This window comes from Trichosurus vulpecula, chromosome 9, assembly GCF_011100635.1.
Source record: "Trichosurus vulpecula isolate mTriVul1 chromosome 9, mTriVul1.pri, whole genome shotgun sequence".
In the NCBI taxonomy this organism is placed as follows: domain Eukaryota; kingdom Metazoa; phylum Chordata; class Mammalia; order Diprotodontia; family Phalangeridae; genus Trichosurus; species Trichosurus vulpecula.
Genome location: NC_050581.1, coordinates 129,640,759 through 129,660,350, shown reverse-complemented (window position 1 = coordinate 129,660,350; position 19,592 = coordinate 129,640,759). Strand labels below are relative to the sequence as shown.

The following is a 19,592-nucleotide window of genomic DNA, read 5'->3' as shown; positions in this document are numbered from 1 at the left end:
TTGAATTCAGGTCTTCCTGACTCTAGGACCTGTGATTTCTTTGGTATATAGGGAATGGAAACACTCCAGGAGAGGAAATACCCTTTACCAATGCAGGTTGGCACCTTCTCTGTAACTTATAGAGTTGGAGAATTGCCTAGGGCACTGAGCAGTAAAATGAGCTCCCCAGGGTCATGCAGCAAAAATATAGGACATGAAACCAGGTCAAACTGTTACAGTTTAAACTCTGTCCACCCAGGGCCATGATGTGTTGTGGTGGAAGCGTCTCGAAGAATTCAGAGTCAGACCACCTCTAGTCTAACTACAGGCATTTATTGAGATTGACATCTCTCATGAAGCAAGCTAATTTCCAAGGGGAACCAGCAACTTCAGAGAAAACAAGACAGATTTTTATAGGGTAAAGTTGATGATTACACAATCAAAGTTTACATAGAATATAGGAATATGATTAATATTAAAAAGGCAGGAGGAGTTTGTTAAGGGATTAGGTAATAGAGGAGGGGTCCCAGCCACAGTGGAATTGCGCATGCAATTCCCCGCAATGCATACCGAAAAACCAATTTGGGAGGCACATATGTATAATAATTACGTGATAATAAGCCTCTCTACATCACAAGTTCACCTAAAGGACAGGTTTTGGTATTACTGTGCAGGTGCCTACTTAGGGAAAGTCTTTTCTATTGTTTTGGAGTCTACAACCTGCTTGGGCATCCTGGTGGTGCTGCTTTCTGATTGGCTGACTATTGTGGTCCTGTCTAAGGCTAGATGGATGTGGTTGTGATTTCGTGCATGGACACACCTACTGTTTTTGTGGGAAATATGAGGAATGGGTCTGGGGGCAGTGGCTAGCTAGAAGCAGTGGCTGGAATCCCATCACATGCCTGCCGTTCTGTGAGAAATATGTGTTCATGGCCACACCTGTTGTTCTAGCGAGCAGTGAGGTATATATGAAGAAGTTAGGATATTGGCGGGGAGTGGGGGAGGTGGGCTAGATAGGTACAATGGGCCTGCTGTCCAGTGGGGCCTATAAGGAAGTTAGAATATTGGGGCTCAGAGCAGCTTTATTAGAATTCCATCATTCCTACCTTCCAGGTAGCTCTCCATTCCTTGCTTCCTCATGGGAAATTTTTCCTAAATTCAAATTTCTGAAACTCCATTCCAGGGCTTCTTGTTCTGTCCTGTAGTCACAAGCAAAACAATCCATCTTCCTCATGACAGCAAAGAGGGCAACTAGATGGTGCAGTGGATAGGGTGCTGGACCTGATGTCAGGAGGACTCATCTTCCTAAGTTTAAATCTGGCCTCAGACACTTACTAGTCAAGTGACCCCGGGCGAGTCACTTAACCCTGTTTGCCTCAGTTCCTTATTTGTAAAATGAGCTGGAGAAGGAAATGCAAACCACTATAGCATCTTTGTCAAGAAAACCCCAACAGGGGTCATGAAGAATTGGATACTACTGAAACAACTGAATAATAACAATAATAAATGAAACTGGAGGAAGTGGTCACAAAAACACACCTTACATTTAGAGGGCAGGTAGGTGGCATAGTGGAGTCAAGAAGACTTGAGTTCAAAAACAGCCTCAGACACTTACTAGCTCAGTGACCCTGGGCAAGTCTATGAGTTACAGAGAAGGTGCCAACCTACACTGGTAAAGGGAATTTCCTTTCCTGGAGAGTTCTCTATGCCAATGAAATCAGAGGTCCAATTACCCCTGTCCCTAGAACGTCAAAAACTGGAAAGGGCAGCCACAAGAGGTAGTGTGTTCCTTCTCATTTTAACTTTTCAAATAAAAACAGAATCACTCAAAAGGGTCTCTAAGGTCTTTTCCAACTCTGAGCTTCTGTGATCCTGTGAACTGAATGATAATGACAGCATCTGAAAAAAACAGCTTTGCTATACAAGGCACTTCCCCACAACCCCACTGTGAGAGCAGGAGTAAAACATCATTTTTCATTTTAGAGTTTTAAAGAGATCCCCAGAAATTAACTAGCTGGCCTGGGATCACACAGTTAGTAAGCGCAGTGATCTTTCCACTAAACATCCATTTGCATTTTCAGAGGGTGTTTTCTCCCTCTGAAAGAGGGAGCTACTTGTTAGTGTTTTCATTTACTTAGAAGACCCTTTTTTCAAAGAAATAAGTAAAATTTAGCCTAATCCAGAATGAATAATCACAAATTCCAAATTATGGTCCAAATAAATGAAGTTTTATAGTATAAATAAAAACTGAACAAACTAGGAAATAATTTAAGTAAAAATTAAATTAAAAATGAACCAGTCTTACTCAGCTCCAGCAAAGTGACTTTCCTAAAACACAAGTCTCACCATGTCAACCCCTTGCTCAATACCCTCCAGTATCTCCCTATGACCTGCAGGATCAACTGCTTCACCACTTTGCCTGAAGCATTTCTAGTCTTCTTGAACTTTATATACCTTCCCCTCCCCAACAATCCAGAGGACACTGGCCTTCTTTTCCTCGCTTTTCCTCAGCCACGACAGTCCATCTCTTTCCTCCCAGCTTTTTCCCTGTCTGTACCCTGTGCCTGGAATGCTCTACTCCTGACTTCCTGCTTCTGCCTTCCCCAGTTTCCTTCAAAACTCAGCTCGAAAAGCACCAAGGCCTTTGCCAGTCTTCATCTTCCCACCACACACCCCTACTACTTACCCCGCATCTATCTTCTATATACATAGTTGCTTGCTAGTTGTGTTCCCTGTTAGAATGGGAGCATCTAGAGGGCAGGAAAGTACCCATGTGTTTGCCTCTTTTTTGTCAATCCCCAACATTTAGCATACACAGTGAATACTTAATAAAAATGTTCGCTGATAATAACAAGCTGCCAAAGCATTTTTCTAATCTGAAATTTAATTTATCCGCATCCTTCTATGAGAAGGAAAGGAAATCTTCATCATCTATTGACTGATTAGCACTTAATGCAGATACATTGGCAGGGATGGGTAAGTGGGTGGATTATTCATTTAGTTTCATTAAGGTACAATAATTGCATTGGAGCATCTTTAAAATTCACCTATTCTGGTCTGCAAGTTATGCTTATCAAAGAATCAGCAAAACCTTCACAACGCCAGGCAATTAATAACCTACTCTCCAACATCCCATTAACAACGGGGAACCAAGAAGAACCATGTGATTGATGACAATGGAGGAGAAAATTAATCTTCGGGAGTTCCAAGGAACCTGAAATGTGACTGCCCGCAAAAGAGAACAAAGGATACTGATTGATTTTAGTTGTCTTTGTTCTTAAATGGCATGAGTGTAAAAATATATTTAAGAAAGATAATGGTAATTCTTTTGGCACTGTGAGCTTTATCATAAAAGAAAGAAGTATCTTGAAATATTATTTTTAAATTTGATTTAATGTGTGTTAAATTAAAAATTTAGGAATATGCGAAGGATTGGTGATTGACTCAGCATATAGAACCTTTCATGAGGGAATTATTTACATTTATGCAAATTTATTATCTATTAATTAATAGATCATAGAATTATATACTTAGAGCTTAAAGGGACCTTAGATGTCATCTAATACAATTACCCAATTTTATAAAGCAGAGAACTGAGGGAGAGGTTAAGAATCTCTTTTATGAAACAATATAGGTAAAGAGTGGAGATAGAATTTGAACTCAGGACCTTACTCAAATTCTATTGTTCTTAGATAAGTCCTAGAAACTTGCTTCAGGGTCAGAGAGGTTAAACAACATTCTTAGGATGACACCAGCCCCAAGTATGAGGCAAGATTTGTACTCATGTTGACTGACTCCAAGGGCAGCTAGGTAGTGCAGGGGATAGAGCTCTGGGCCTGGAGTCAGGAGGACCTCAATTCAAATGTGACCTCAGATACTTACTAGCTGGATGATCCTAGGCAAGTCACTTAACTCTGTTTGTCTCAGTTTCCTCAATTGTAAAATAAGGTGGAGAATGAAATGGCAAACCACTCTAGCATCTTCCCCAAGAAAACCTCAAATGGGGTCACGAAGACTGAAAAAACTAAACAACAATAAAATGACTGACTCCAAAAACAATAATATACATTATTCTATGAAGTTCTTCAAACTAAAAATTAACTAATAATTTATGAAGGACTTTTGTTTTTCCCCCAAAGTACTTCATAAGCCATACAGAGAGGTAAAATGTATCAGACATCATGTTGGCATAATGCCAAATTATCTAGGTGAAAATTTTAAAAATCCAGTCAGTTTTTTTCTGATGTTTTGTTTACATGACAGTTCTTCAATATAATTTCTAAATACTGAAAATAATTATCAAACATGGGGATAACTTTAAATATGTAGATGTCTGTCATCACTTAGACAAAGCAACAGGAAAACTGAGTGGTGTTTTCTTTTCCCCCAAATCTGTTGAGGATATTTGACATTATGGAGACAGGGCCTCACCCTCTGGAAATCTGCTGGTATAATCCTTTGAATCTGTTGTACTATGGTATTTATGAATGAATTTATTTAAGAGATTAATGAGGAAATATCTAAAAAATGGTGCTTATTTCTGATGTTTCAAATGTAACTGTAAATTACAGAGGCAGTGGTGCTTAGAATAGCACTGCTTCTGTTTGGTGGAAAAGGAATAGCCTACTGATTTTTCATGGTACATTAGTCTTACCTGAAGTACTTAAAATAACTGAGGAGGTAAACTGGGTTGGTCATACATCATCGGTTAGTATAATAATTTTACTCTGATACTATAACTTACAAGTCAATTTGGAAACAACAGTCCCTAAAGATTTCTAAGAATCTTTAAAAAAACAAACTATAAAATGATGACTGTAAAAGGTGTTGAGTATCATGTTTTCATATTTTTATCTCCCAACCTTTCCATTTAACTTGGTGAATGTCTCACCGCTATAGTCAGAGATTGATCAATAAGAAAATCTAAATCTCTGGTCTCTAGAAAGGCTGACTACTCAGGTACACTACTCATGGTATTATTTGATCCTTACTCTAGGAGACGCCAGCAGATTGGACAATGTCTACTCAGAGTGTTACTTATTCCATCTCTAAGTTAGCTACCACTTCTGGTTACCTTCCTCTCATACCAGTGAATTTGTCTCTAGTGACACTTATGGTCACCTTTTTCCTTATGCACTAACATAAGAAAGTCACCTCATAATTGTACATTTAGGAGCCCTTGTTTTCTACCTATTTTCTAAAATCTGACTTTTCTTTTTTCTCTTTCTTCCTTCCTTCCTTTTTTTCTCTTTCTTCCCCTCTTTCCTTCTGTATCTATTTTTCTCTTAATTGCTTTTAAAAAAAATAAAAAGTCCTAGCTAATTAGCACATGTGTCAGAGGGGATAGAAAGAAGGTCTGAGAGTCAGGAAAATCTGGTGAAGTCTAACCTCTGGCAAAAACTGTTGACCCTGGTTAAGTCTTTTAACATCTCAGTGCCCCAGGCAATTCACTAAGGATATAAGTCACAAAGCAGGTAATAATCAGCATTGAGATAGGGAATTCCTCACCTCACCAGAAATTCCATACATGGATGAAATCCCAGAAATGATTGAGTGAAAAAGAATTTGACACACAGGGCATCCCAATCTTTCCACAGGATGCAAGCTTCTTGTGATCAAAGAGCATTTCGTTTTTTTCCTTTGTATTGCAGTCTCCTACCACAGTGTATGCATGGTTTGCTCAGCAGCTGATGAAGGCTTGTTGTTTGATTAATTTTAAAGATTTTTTCCTATTTCTTGTGAGAAACTTTCTAATTAAGATACTATTTGTGTCCCTTTTGTTTTAGAGTTAACTTCTTTAGGGAGGTATGCTGCTACTGAAAAAAGAAATACACACATAAGACAAAAAACAAGACAATCTCATAGGCTGGCATGATGGCAACACTGGACAGGGAAACCAAAGAACCAAGTTCTAGCTCAGCTTTGCCAGTAACCATTCATGTGATCTTGGCAAATGATTTACTCTCTCTAAAGCTTAATCCCTCATCTACCATATGGTGAGGCTACAAGGACTACCTACTTCCCAAAGGGGTTTTGTTTTCTCTTCCCCCACCATCATCTTTCCCTGCATCCCTGGAACTCAGTTAATTTTCCTTCTCATGTGGACTTGTTTCAGAAAAAAAATTAAATGCACACACACACACACACACACACACACACACACACACACAAACATGCACACTCCAATAGAATCTAAGCTCCCTGAGTTGAGGTCAGGTACTGTTTTGCCTCAGTCTTTGTAACCCCAGTACTGAATATAGTGTCTGGCTATTATGGTCACCACTTAATAAATAAATAAATAAATTTTAGTTTATTGATTAATAAGATGGAATAACCAAATCTTTCCAATTATGGCACTTATAATATGATCCCTCCTGTTCATTTTGGATGTATATTTAGTGCCAACTATATTGTAAGCTCTTTGGGAAGGAGGCTTCCTATGTTTCTGTGGATTTTTAATAGCACCAACATAAAACATTTTGCATTGGTATTTAAAAAAATATGAAGTGTTTCTTAACTGAAAAGGAATACAAATGGAAGATATTATTCTGATATTTCATAGTAAGATTTCCTTAGACTCTTTTTTTAATTCAACTCTCTCTTCCTTACCACTGCCACATTTTCCCAGATTGTTCCATCTTCTTCAGATGTAATTAGCTCTATCCTGAGGTAACTTAAAGGTGGTCAACACCTCTGGTCCGGAATTGAATAAGTAAAAAAGAGTACTGGATTACACTTAGGAAAATATATATTGCTCTTAAATCTAACACCCAGAACAAAAGTCCATTTTTTTAACACTGATGTTTTCCCAATGTTGCTTCATGGCTGCAGCAAAGTCTCTGAAGAATTAAAGTGTAAGGTCATCCAAATAGTAGTGGAAAAATGTCAGGTTGGCAAAAGTAGATTACAACACATTTATTTTGACTCACACACATGGCATAATGGATACCATCAAGGAAATGTGTAATCGGAAAAGGAGTGGTAGGGAAGTGGTCAGCCATATGTGGACAGTGAGTGGTAATAAAGACACAGAATAGGTATTATTTGGGTCCTCATGAACTGTAAAAAGTATGGTGGAAAACCTCCAATATTTATAATACTTTTGAGTTTTGCAAACACCTCAAGTGTTTGCAACAAGCCTGGGAGAAAGGCATTATTTATCATCCCTATTTCACAGATAAGGAAACTTAGCTGAGGAAGGTGAAGTGACTTGCCCAGGGTCACATGGGCAGTAAGTGTCTGGAGCAGGATTTGAGTACAGGTTTTCAGCCCAACACTCTATGCCTCCTAGGTTCAACACATTGGGTGGATCCTCTGTGGGGGAGCTATGGAAGAAAATGGGCATGGGATAAAAGGCATAGATAGATAAATTACCCAAAGAAAGGAAATACCCACCTTAATGAGATTCTACATCCACTGAAGCATGATAGTGAAAGGCCCTGGTAGAATGAGCAAGAAGCCATAATTGCAAAAGTAAAGAAGATATTGAGATTTCTCTAATTATTAATCAAATTTCAGGGATTGTACAATCAAGGATTGTAGCTTTCATAATATAATTTCAATATGCAGGTGTTTAAAATGTTTACCCCCAGTTCCTCAGAAACATACAACTCATTTGTGCTAGAGTAAACATGATAGGGCATATTCCAGTGGCTTTTAACATGTTTGTAGACATAATAACAGAATCCATCTGAAAAAAAAGAATCCATCTGGCCCTTTCTCACAATATTAGCTCAGGTTTGGGAGAGGAAGAAGGAGGGAAAGAAAGAAAAAAGAGGGAGAACAAGAAAAACAAGCTTCTCAATCTTTTCCAGGCTAACCTGGGATAATTTTACCAGTGAATAGGCCTGCCAATTGGTCTTAAGAGTGACTTCTAAAAGAAAACATTTCCTCTGCTCCTTCCCACAACACTACTCAGGCCCTTTTCTTGTGGCAGGCATGATGAAGTGATATTAAATAGCTTAATCCATTCAAGTTTGAAAGCTCATTTTTCCCCAAGACTTGAAAATGAAAAAAGAGGAACATAGCAAATTCCAAAGAAAAAGCCCTTCCTACACTCTAGTGAAAAGGATTCAAGGGGAGGTAGTGCTTCTCTAGTCTTGACCATTGGCATTTTTTGAACAGAAAAATTCAAGGGAAAAAAAATCTTCATTTACCCTCTTGGATTCCTGATGGTAGCATATCCCGAAGATGGAGTGATATCACCCGTCAGCATTTTAAATGTCGTGCTTTTCCCAGCTCCATTCACTCCCAGTAGGCCAAAACACTAACCATCAAAGAGGCAGAAAGGAAGAAGAGAAGAAAAATAATCAGAATTGTAATAGCCAATGGTACTTATTTTCATCTAAATTTCACACTAAACTCCTGGCTCTGGGCTTTATCATTAAATACCAGAAAGACCATAGGATAAGGGATCTAGGCCTGGAAGGGACCATGGAAATCATTAAATTAAATTCAACTCTTTCATTTACATGTGGAAAAACTGTGTCCTATGGAGGTTAAGTGGGGTTGTCCAAGGTCACACAAGTAATTAGTGTCAGAGGCAGGATTTGAACCCAAGTCCCTTGACTCCAGAACTGGTAGTCTTTCAACTATATGACACTGCTCCCCCTAACTTCTTTATTTGACAGATGAGGAAACACAGTCCTGTAAAGTTCTATGATTTACCCCTGGTCACAGATTATATGTGATGAGGTAGTTTTAAACTCAGATCTTCTGACATTTGCATGATATAAGCAAGGCTTAATTTGTTTGGCACGAGCTTGTATCTTGCCATCACCATCCACAATTCTGTGATGTCAAGATTGGACAGAATGTTGTAAGACCACTGTGCAGAAAGGTACAAATAAAAAAATAGAGTCTATCAGTAGAATGAAAGCAGGAAAGATAGGTAATTAGATTTTATTAGAGTCTTGCTGGTCATTGGATCCCTGCTTGAGATATGTGCCCAGAAGAAAACCTTGGGCAGCTGCTATTTGTATTAGGATTGGGCAAAATATGTGAATTACTACTCCAAAGCAGTTGAGTAAGTTAGCGTGATGTTGTATATGGTGATGGCAAGTTGTAAACTTGAGACAAATAAATTCAGTCTTGCTCATGACCTGCCAGTTTGACATTTGCTATAAAGAGTTCATCACAAAGCTACCAATAAAAGTAATTGAGTATATTGCTTATAACATTATAGATGTGGTCATCTAGATCTAAGCTCCTCATTTTACAGATGAGAAAACTGAATTGTGTTTTTGTTCTGGTTTGCTAATAGATACACATCCAAAACCAGAGGGGAATCCTGACCTCTACCAGTAGGATAGAAAGTGGATGGGAGGATGGGGATGGGGAGGATGACTGGACATTTAAGCTAATTAATTGCAATAAGGCTCTTCCTTCCAAGGAAGAAGATGGATACTCTCCAAAGGAAGAAGCTGCTTATTCTCCAAGGAATAATGATGTGGATTAACAGGTTCTATCAGGAGACGAGTTATCCAGTAATAATAGGAGGAAGAAGTGGAGGTTGGTCACTCTCTGATGAGCAATACAAAGCAGTTATTTGTCAAGTTGACACAAACAATATAAAGAGCTGTTGGCATGTATTCAGGATTTGGCAGAGAGCCTACTGAGACTTGTCAAACTTTATCTGATAATTCATACAGGGACAAGCAATACTGGCAGAGAAAAAAGAGATAGCAAAGCTAGGAATTTTGAAATCCTGAAGGAAAAAAAAGAAACAAAACTGAAGCCTTGGGAGGACAGCTAGTATTATCTTTGTTGTTTCTGACTTCAGAACAGATAAAATGGTTCAAGGAGTGAACAGCCAGTTAAAAAATATGTGCCTAAAAATGGGGTTTTTATGGAGTAGAACACGTCTCTAAACGAAGGGGTCATATGTTCTTGGCAAGGAATGGAATACACTTAGTGAGGATCTAAAAATTAGGTCAATAAAATATATTTGTCTTGAGTCTTTTAAATCTTACCCAGATGGTTTAAAACTGAAAAAGGAAGGGAAAGTAGCAAGCTGTGCAATTATAGATACAATAAAAAGCAGCAAATTAAATATTGAAGGAATGACTAGTAATTCACAGGAAATGATATACAAGAAGAAAGATGACAAAACAACTCCTTGCCCCCAAAAATCTCCAGAGCACATATCTCTAAACAAAAGCACACAGTATGAGTAATATTCAGAGTAAATTAGACATCTTAATTCCAGGAGGCAAATTTTACCTCATGAATTGTCACTGAGATTAGTTGGAATGTGATTGATAAACTGTGAGAAAGCTATGGAAGGTATCCTTCATTCAAAAAGTATAGAAAGAATAAAAGAGGCCAGAGGAATAAAAACACACATTGAAAAAATATGATGTAAAAAAAATCCATAGACCCATTTTGCATACAAAAAACCTAAGACCCAGAGAAATTAAGTGATTCACTTATGGGCAGACATCTACTAATTGTCAGATGCTGGATTTAAACTCAGTCCTCATCTGACTAAAAGTCTACTGATTCCTCCTCCTCCTCCTCCTTCTCCTCCTCCTTGTTCTTCTGCCAGCTTCCATATCTCTGTGCATGGTAGAGAGCTTTGGAATGAGGCTCAATGAAGGCAGGAACAAAAGCAGTATTTTTTGTGAATATATAGCAGACCATCTGGACAAGAAGAAATAATCTAGGAGCATAGAAAACAGATATGCCAAAGAGCCATGTAGTGAAAGGGTAGGAGAACTCAAATTATTCAGAAATCTCCTAGAGCTCTCTGCCAAAAAGAGAGTGTGTAATATTTTTTTTTTACTTTTCTTAATGACAATTTTATCTTTCAAAACCTGAAGAGATCAAACAATGAGCATTTATTAAGCCACTACGATATACCAGAGAGGGAAAAGTTGCTATTCAATATCAGATTATGACTGACAAGGAGGAACTAGTTGTTAAAGTAGAAGAGGCAGTTCAGTGGCACTAGGCCTCAAGTCAGGAAGACCTGAATTCAAATCCCACTTCAGATATTAACTTTGTGACCTGGGCAAATCACTTAATCTCACCTTCAGTTTACCTGACTGTAAAATGGGGATAACAGAATAGCACCCACCTCCCAAGGTTGCCTTAAGGATCAAATGAGACATGTGTAAAGTACTTAACTGTGATTGTCACATAGTAGGTGCTTAATAAATGATGGTTAAAAATATGAATATAACCTAAGGGAGAATTTGAATTTGTGACACAGAAGAGGAATACTGGCAATAATCAGTATCAGGTACCATCAGGTACCTTATATTTTTTAAAAAGTATGTTTAACGGAATTGGACGACCTCATAAATATGGCATCAAAACTCCAAATGAGTTGAGGCAATGATATATGCTAAGGAAAAATTTTTAAAAGATCATCATAAGAGCTATTGAAATGCTGCACTGGTTGGATAGGAAGATGATCAAGAACAACAGACAGAAGGCAGAACTACTCAACTCTTCTTGTACTTCTGTTTTCTTTGCTAAGGAGAATAACATTCAGACTGGGAAGGACTGATAAAAAATGGCTGCCAGGAAGCTGAAACTAGACATAATTGAGGAGTTGCTAAGACAACAACTAGTAGCTGAATTCAACTGAATTCAATTCACCAGGGTTAAACAGCTTTCAAACATTCCCTGGTAAGTCACCCTACTGCCAATGATCATACTCGTGGACCAAACCCATGTGCCCCTGGCTCTCAGATTTTTGTATTTCCCTTCAGTTTCTGCAGTGATGGTGGAAAGGAGAGCATAGGCTACTGAGTCACCTAGCCCTGAGCTCTATTTACACATAAATAAACAAACAAAACATGAATCAATAAATAGATAACTGGATAAAGAAATAGAAAAAAGAAATCAATAAATACATAGATGAATAAATAAATGTCACTGAGTAGATAAATAGATAGATGGATAAAGGAATGTCAATGAATAAACAAATATATAAGAATAGGAAAAGCTATTTTGCCTACAATCAGAGTCACTTGGACTAGCACAAAAAACAAGGCCTTTTTTGATGACACAGACTTCTGTTCTATTCCCTCCTACTCTGCAAACTCTGCCCATGCTTTGAGATAACTTGAATTCAACTATCCCCATAAAGCTTTGGCTGACTACTCCAGCCTTCTTTCAATTGACTGTACAGTATTAACTTCTTTGTTATTAGGCACTCATTAGGCACTTAATCATGTCTCAGAAGTCCTTATACTTTTTATTTATGTCCCATCTCCCCAAATATATTGTGAGGTTTTATCATTATTATCATCTCATGAAACCTAACATCGAGTTTGGCACAGGGCAGACAATAAGTGTAGGTTGACTAATTGATCAGTAGGCAATAAATACATAATTTTGCAAACGTTCTTTTTTTAAAAAGAATATAGTAAAACTCCTTAGAAAATAACACTTTGGCAAATGATTTCTATCCTCTAGGCCTCAATTTCCTCTCCTGCAAAATGCAGGGATAGAACAGCTTTAAGTACCATATCTTCTAGAATCCTGCAAGTCCAGAGCTAGAATTATACATCATTTTATTTTTATAGCATTTTTATATGAATTAACTCCAAACATTTCTCCTATGCTTAATCTTCATACCACTACAATTAGGAAAAAGTACAAATATATTGTCTTTTTTTTCATAAAGGAATAGAAAAATTGATAAAACAACATGGTTGAAACCATATAATTGACCACTAGTGGAAGTAGGTCCCTAAGATAATTGTGAAGTAACTAAGATCTTTTTAAGAACGTAAGCTTCCTAGGGGCAAGGTTTATCAATTTTTTTGGCCTTTCTAATACTAGTGCTTAATAGAATGGTTTAAATACAGTAGGCATATTCAACACTTGTTGAATAGAATTCTCTTTACTGTCACTTCTGTCTTCCATTGTTAGATGATTTTCCTCTACATACCTGGATCATTGCATCGTATTAGGTTAGTCACTTAAATTTTTATATTTTAAATTTCTCATTTTGAATATAAGGTCTGCCTCCCACTTCACAAGCATGTTGTAGCTATTAGGTGGATAATATCTATTTGGTACTTTGAATTCCTGGGGAGAATATAAATGAATGCAAGGTATTTTCATTTTTAGCCGTCGTTAAGAGCAATTATTTTCAGAACTGATTTTCCTTTACATCTGCAATTTAAGAGCAAATCAGGAGCAATTTATGCTACTTCTGTCAGCTTTGATTAAACATTTCAGCAAGATTTAGCATCATATTTATGAAAACATCTCCCAGTTAGTGTTATAGTATATGTATTTCCTTTACCTTTCTGGTCTCATTTGACTACATATACTTAATTGGGCACTTAAAGAGTATTAAATTCCAAGTAAGAGTTGGAAGCTGTTTCCTTAATTAATCTAATCCATAAAATATTCCTACTCAATCAAAAAAAATCTGTTTCACAACCTAAACAAACAATCATTAAGACTCTAATGTCACATGTATTTTTAAAAACCAAAGCAAGCCATGAAGGAAAATGAAGAGTATCAATCCTGGAAAATGTATTCACTGTGTAAATAGCCCCTAGCTCCACTTTCTGAGTCCACTACTATTCATTTCCTAAAAACTACTGAAATTGAAAGGTCCCTTTGAGTGTGATTTCCAACTCTCTGAACATAACATTATGTTATTTAAAAAATATGAACAATTGTTTATGATTATACAATTTTTGGCCCCTAATGAGGCTGGAAATAGAATCCGTTTACCTCTCCTCTTGGTATTCCCAAGCTAATATCATTCACAGCAGTGCTCCTCTTGCCAAAACCTTGGTAACTTTTCCGGAGGTTCCGGAGCACAAGAACGTCATTGTTTGTTCTTCCAGTCCAAATTCTCACTTGCTCCTCTTTGACATCCATATCTTCAGAAGGATTGACTAGACCAAGAATGACTGGGTGACTCCTGAAGATGAAAAGTGAAGGTGAATCCAAAAAGGTCAATTTATGGGGACAGATTCTGGGGGATATGAAGGGCAAAATTTTTTTCAAGCAGCACAACATTTTTCAAACCTCTGTACAAAATCCATTGCTCCATAACCTTGCTGTACCACCATGCTAACTAATGGTGACATGCAAAGCCCCAGCTTCATTTGTTAAAATGAAAGAAACTCCATTAACCTTTCTAATTAGAACTGGAATGAGCTGACATTGGATTAAAGCTATTTTTCAATTGGATGAATAATTATTAAATCATTTTAGAGTACTAAATCAAAACTGTGAAAGAAATTCTTCATAATGTTGTCTTAAGGAGCAAACTCAACTAAAAAAGATGCTTTTATTCCAAATAACCCCATCTCAGAAAAAGAAATTGAGCATGCCATCAATGAACTCCCTAGGAAAAAATCTCCAGGGCCAGATTGTTTTACATGTGAATTCTATCAAACATTTAAAGAACAATTAATTCCAATACTTTGTAGACTATTTGGGAAAATAGGTGAAGGAGTCCCACCAAATTCTTTTTATGACACAAATATGGTACTAATACCCAAACCAGGTAGAGTCAAAACAGAGAAAGAATATTATAGACCAATTTCTCTAATGAATATTGATGCAAAAATTTTAAATAAAATATTAGCAAAAATATTGCAGCAACTCATCACGAGAATGATACACTATGACCAGGTAGGATTTATTCCAGGAATGCAAGGCTGGTTCAATATTAGGAAATCTATTAGCATAATTGACCATATCAACAACAAAACTAGCAGAAACCATATGATCATCTCAATAGATGCAGAAAAAGCCTTTGACAAAATACAACACCCATTCCTATTAAAAACACTATAAAGCATAGGAATAAATGGAACCTTCCTTAAAATTATAAATAGCATCTACCTAAAACCATCAACAAGCATTACTTGTAATGGGGATAAGCTAGATGCATTCCCAATAAGATCAGGGGTGAAACAAGGATGTCCATTATCACCCCTACTATTCAATTTGGTACTAGAAACGTTAGCTGTTAGCAATAAGAGAAGAAAAAGAAATTGAAGGAATTCGAATAGGAAAAGAAGAAACTAAATTATCACTTTTTGCAGATGATATGATGATTTATTTAGAGAATCCTAGAGAATCAAGTAAAAAACTACTTGAAATAATAAACAACTTTAGCAAAGTTGCAGGATATAAAATAAACCCACATAAATCCTCAGCATTCCTATACATTACTGACAAAGCCCAACAGCAAGAGATAGAAAGAGAAATTCCATTCAAAGTTACTGTAGACATTATAAAATATTTGGGAGTCTATTTGCCAAGACAAACCCAGGGCCTATATGAACATAACTATGAAACACTTTTCACGCGAATAAAGTCAGATCTAAATAAATGGAAAAATATCAGTTGCTCATGGTTAGGCCGAGCTAATATAATAAAAATGACAATTTTACCTAAATTAATCTATCTATTCAGTGCCATACCAACTGAACTACCAAAAAATTATTTTACTGAACTGGACAAAATTATAACAAAATTCATCTGGAAAAACAAGAGGTCTAGAATATCTAGGGTATTAATGAAAAGAAATGCTAGAGAAGGTGGCCTAGCCATACCAGATATTAAACTGTACTACAGAGCAGCAGTCATCAAAACTGCCTGGTACTGGTTAAGAAACAGGGGTGTGGATCAGTGGAATAGGATAGGTACACAAGTAGGAGAAATCAACAAGTTTAGCAATCTACTCTTTGATAAACCTAAAGAGGCCAGCTTCTGGGCTAATAATTCACTATTTCACAAAAGATGTTGGGAAAATTGGAAAATGGTAGGGCAGAAACTGGGCATAGACCAATATCTTACACCATATACCAAAATAAAGTCAAAATGGGTCCATGATTTAGGAGTAAAGGCTGACACTATAAGCAATTTGGGAGAGCAAGGAACAGTTTACTTATCAGATTTATGGAAAAGAAAAGAATTCATGACCCAACAAGAGATAGAGAGCATTACAAAATGCAAAATGGATAATTTTGATTATGTTAAACTGAAAGGTTTTTGTACAAAAAAAAAGCCAATGCAACAAAAATTAGGAGGGAAGCAGAAAATTGGGAGAAAATCTTTACAACTAGTATCTCTGATAAAGGCCTCATTTCTAAAATATACAGGGAACTGAGTCAAATATATAGGAATACAAGCCATTCCCCAATTGAGAAATGGTCAAAGGATATGAACAGGCAGTTTTCAGAGGAAGAAATTAAAGCTATCTATAGGCATATGAAAAAATGCTCTAAATCACTACTGATTAGAGAAAATGCAAATCAAAACAACTCTTAGATACCACCTCTCTCCTGTCAGATTGGCTAAAATAACAAAACAGGAAAATGATAAATGCTGGAGAGGATGTGGGAAAATTGGAACACTGTTACATTGCTGGTGGAGTTGTGAGATGATCCAGCCATTTTGGAGAGTAATTTGGAACTATGCCCAAAGGGCCACAGGAATGTTCATACCCTTTGACCAGCAATACCACTTCTAGGGTTGTATCCCAAAGAAACCACACAAGCAGGAAAAGGACCCATATGTACAAAAATATTTATAGCAGCTCTTTTTGTGGTAGCCAAGAATTGGAAATCAAAGGGATGCCCATCAATTGGGGAATGGCTGAACAAGCTGTGGTATATGAAGGTAATGGAATACTATTGTGCCATAAGAAATGGGGATGATACGGACTTCATAACAACCTGGAAAAACCTACACGACATAATGCTGAGTGAGCGGAGCAGAGCCAGAACATTGTATACAACCACAGATATATGGATTCCGTGAGGACCAACCCTGACAGACTTCGCTCTTCTCAGCAACATAAGGTGCAAGGACAACTCCAAAGGACTCACGATGGAGAATGCTATCTACATCCAGAGAAAGAACTATGAAGTTTGAATGCAGATTGAGGCACACTTCATGCTCGCCTTTTTCTCTTCTCTTTTTGTTTTTGGGGTTTTTTTTGGTTCTGTTTCTTCTTCCTCATGATTCATTCCATTGGTCATAATTCTTCTCCGCAACTTGACTAGTGTATAAATTAATTCAATACGAAGTTATACGTGGTAGTTATATGAGATTCCACGCCATCTTGGGGAGGGAGGAGGGAGGGAGGGGAGAAAATCTGGAACTCAAAATTACGTAGAACTGTCTGTTGTAAACTAAAAATAAAAAAAAAAATTCAGTCCAAAAAAAAAAGGTGCTTTTATTATAGATCATGGATCTATAGATCAAAGATTCACAGCCAGAAGGGACCTTAAAGGTCACTAAGTCCAAGCCTCTAATTTTACATGTGTATAAACCAAGTCCCAGATAGGTTAAATGGTTTGTACAGGTTACACAACTATTAAGCATCTGTGTCAACCAACATTCTAACTTAGATCTTCCTAACTCCAAGTCAAGGGCTATTACTCACTATAAAATGGAACCTCTACAGTTATTTAAGTAGGTTGTAAAGTTCTATTCATATTAATTGTACATGGATATATTTTTCTGTAGATAGAGATTGTAGATGTAGATATGGTTATTGATATTTGTGGCATAGATGCACTGGGTGTCCCAAAAAGCTTGGTGCACTTTAGGTTTGGTTTGATTTTGTTGGTTTGTTCATTTGTTTGTTTTGAAGGAGCTTTAATACACTTAAAACTTGGTTAAGATTTTTGGACATCCTTTACATAGTTTCATTTCGCTTCAGTTTCAATCAATTTGTTTTAAATTAATTTATACTTTTCAAAATCTCTTGTATTAACAAATTGCATTTTGTATGACTTTGTAGTCTTTTTAGCATGCGCAGGATCATAAAAAAGAAAAGAATGCACCAGCTTCCTCATAAGAATTTCCAGATGATACATTCTATAGCTCCTTTTCTAATTCTCATTCTTCTGTACTGGACCATTTCTTTCTCTACAATATTCTGCCAATCCACCCCTTTTTTCTCTCTAAATGACGATCACCTAAAGGCTCATCTTGCAGAAGTATTATGGCACAGTAGATAGAGATTTGAACTTGGAGGAAGGTAAAGCTAAATTTCAATCCTGCCTCAGATCTTATTAGCTATATAACAACAGACAGGAGACAACACCTCTCATCTTCATTTTCCCCAGTTGTAAAACAGGGATAATTCTCCTTCTGCTACCCATGTCATAGGGTTATTGTGAAGAAAATGCCTTCAAATATATGTTTAAGCTTCTATCATCTTACCTTACCCAAGTTATTTGCTGCCTTCTCCTTGTGACCTTCCATAGTGTAATATATCCTTCCTAAGTAATATGTGTCCATAATTCTTCAAAGTATATTGACCCCTTTTACATCAGTTTTCACATAGCTCTAATGGCTTCTAATTGATACACACAAAAATATCTGACTGCAGGTCTCAACACTTTCATCAGGCATTGCTATTTCTTTCTCTAGTAACTTCATGACCTTTTCGTTCCTAGCAATTGCGGCAAGATGGTAGAGCAGCTAGAGGAAATCCTAAAAATTCACCATTTTCCTGTTCCAGATTCTTTCCAGATGATCTAATTGGCAACATTATGTATCATAAATTCTAATTCTTCCTTTCCTTGTGCTGACTTTTATCTAAATATGCTATGGTTAGCTATTTGTCAAAAAGATGAAAGTAGCAAGCAGAGGACATCTTGGACATTTTGTCTGTCTCCATTTTCTTTCACTTCCTCAGGGGAAGAGTCTGGACCTTATTAAACTTTATTTTTCCCCTATTAAAACTGCTTTAGCAGTTAAAAACATAAAAGGTTTGTGCTTGACTCAGTATGGGTATTCCCTCAACCAATGCATATTGCAACCCCTCTGTCTTGCCAGATGGTATTTAAAAGTTATGGGAAAAAAACTTAACTCCCAGCTAATCTGACAATGATCCTCTCCTAATAGCTCAGGTTCATCCTTGGTTAGCAGTTCCCCCGTTCCATCATCAAAAATGCCCATGTACATAGGAAGACAATGCCTCCTCCACTCTCTCTATTATTGAGCCCTAGAAGTCATTAGCCTTAACTGACTTGGAACAATCACATTTTTTTTAATCATTAAAGCCGCTATTTCTGTTTTTTTCTGCAAAAATATGTGGAACTCCTACATTACACCTAATTAATCCCTGAAGATCTTAAGTAGACAGTAGGTACATAGGTATCAACTCTATTTCAGCTAATTAGGGTGGGAATGAGACACATAAACTCATTCAGCCCCATCCACGTTAAACCTTCAGAAACTTCTGCTTTTAAGTTAAGCCCATTCAAACTCCTCTATCTACTTTCAAAAGTACTATAGGGTCATGTAAACAGTAAGCATTCGTTGAATCCTTTTTTAATTGATTAAAGAGGGTAAAATAAGTTATTAGAACTTATATCTTCTATAAATTAAATTCTTAGTTATAGACTTCTGTCTTCTCAAATGAACTTAATTATGCATAGTAGTCATTAGGACTAATCTTGGTTAACTTGCACTGGGTCAGTGTGTATATTCTATATTATATAATGCCTGGTAAATATTTAAATATTATTACTAAACAAAATTTGTATTGTTTCAATTTTTATTTATGCTAATATTGCAATACATCATGAGTTTGTCATTCCATTGATGGAGCACCCATGCAGAGCCCAACCCATTTGTAACTTAGAGATTTAGAGCTGCCC

At 36.8% G+C, this 19,592-nt stretch overlaps 1 protein-coding gene across 1 annotated transcript in view; it reads right to left on the bottom strand.

Moving 5' to 3' along the window:
* The window catches only part of ABCA13 (ATP binding cassette subfamily A member 13), a 519,839-nt gene that overhangs the window by 102,500 nt on the left and 397,747 nt on the right, over positions 1-19,592 (bottom strand). The window contains exons 59-60 of the mRNA XM_036739641.1: positions 13,684-13,876; positions 8,136-8,245 (exon numbers count right to left, since the gene is read on the bottom strand). Of these exons, the coding sequence (XP_036595536.1) occupies positions 8,136-8,245; positions 13,684-13,876 (303 nt within the window). The remainder of the gene's footprint in view (positions 1-8,135; positions 8,246-13,683; positions 13,877-19,592) is intronic.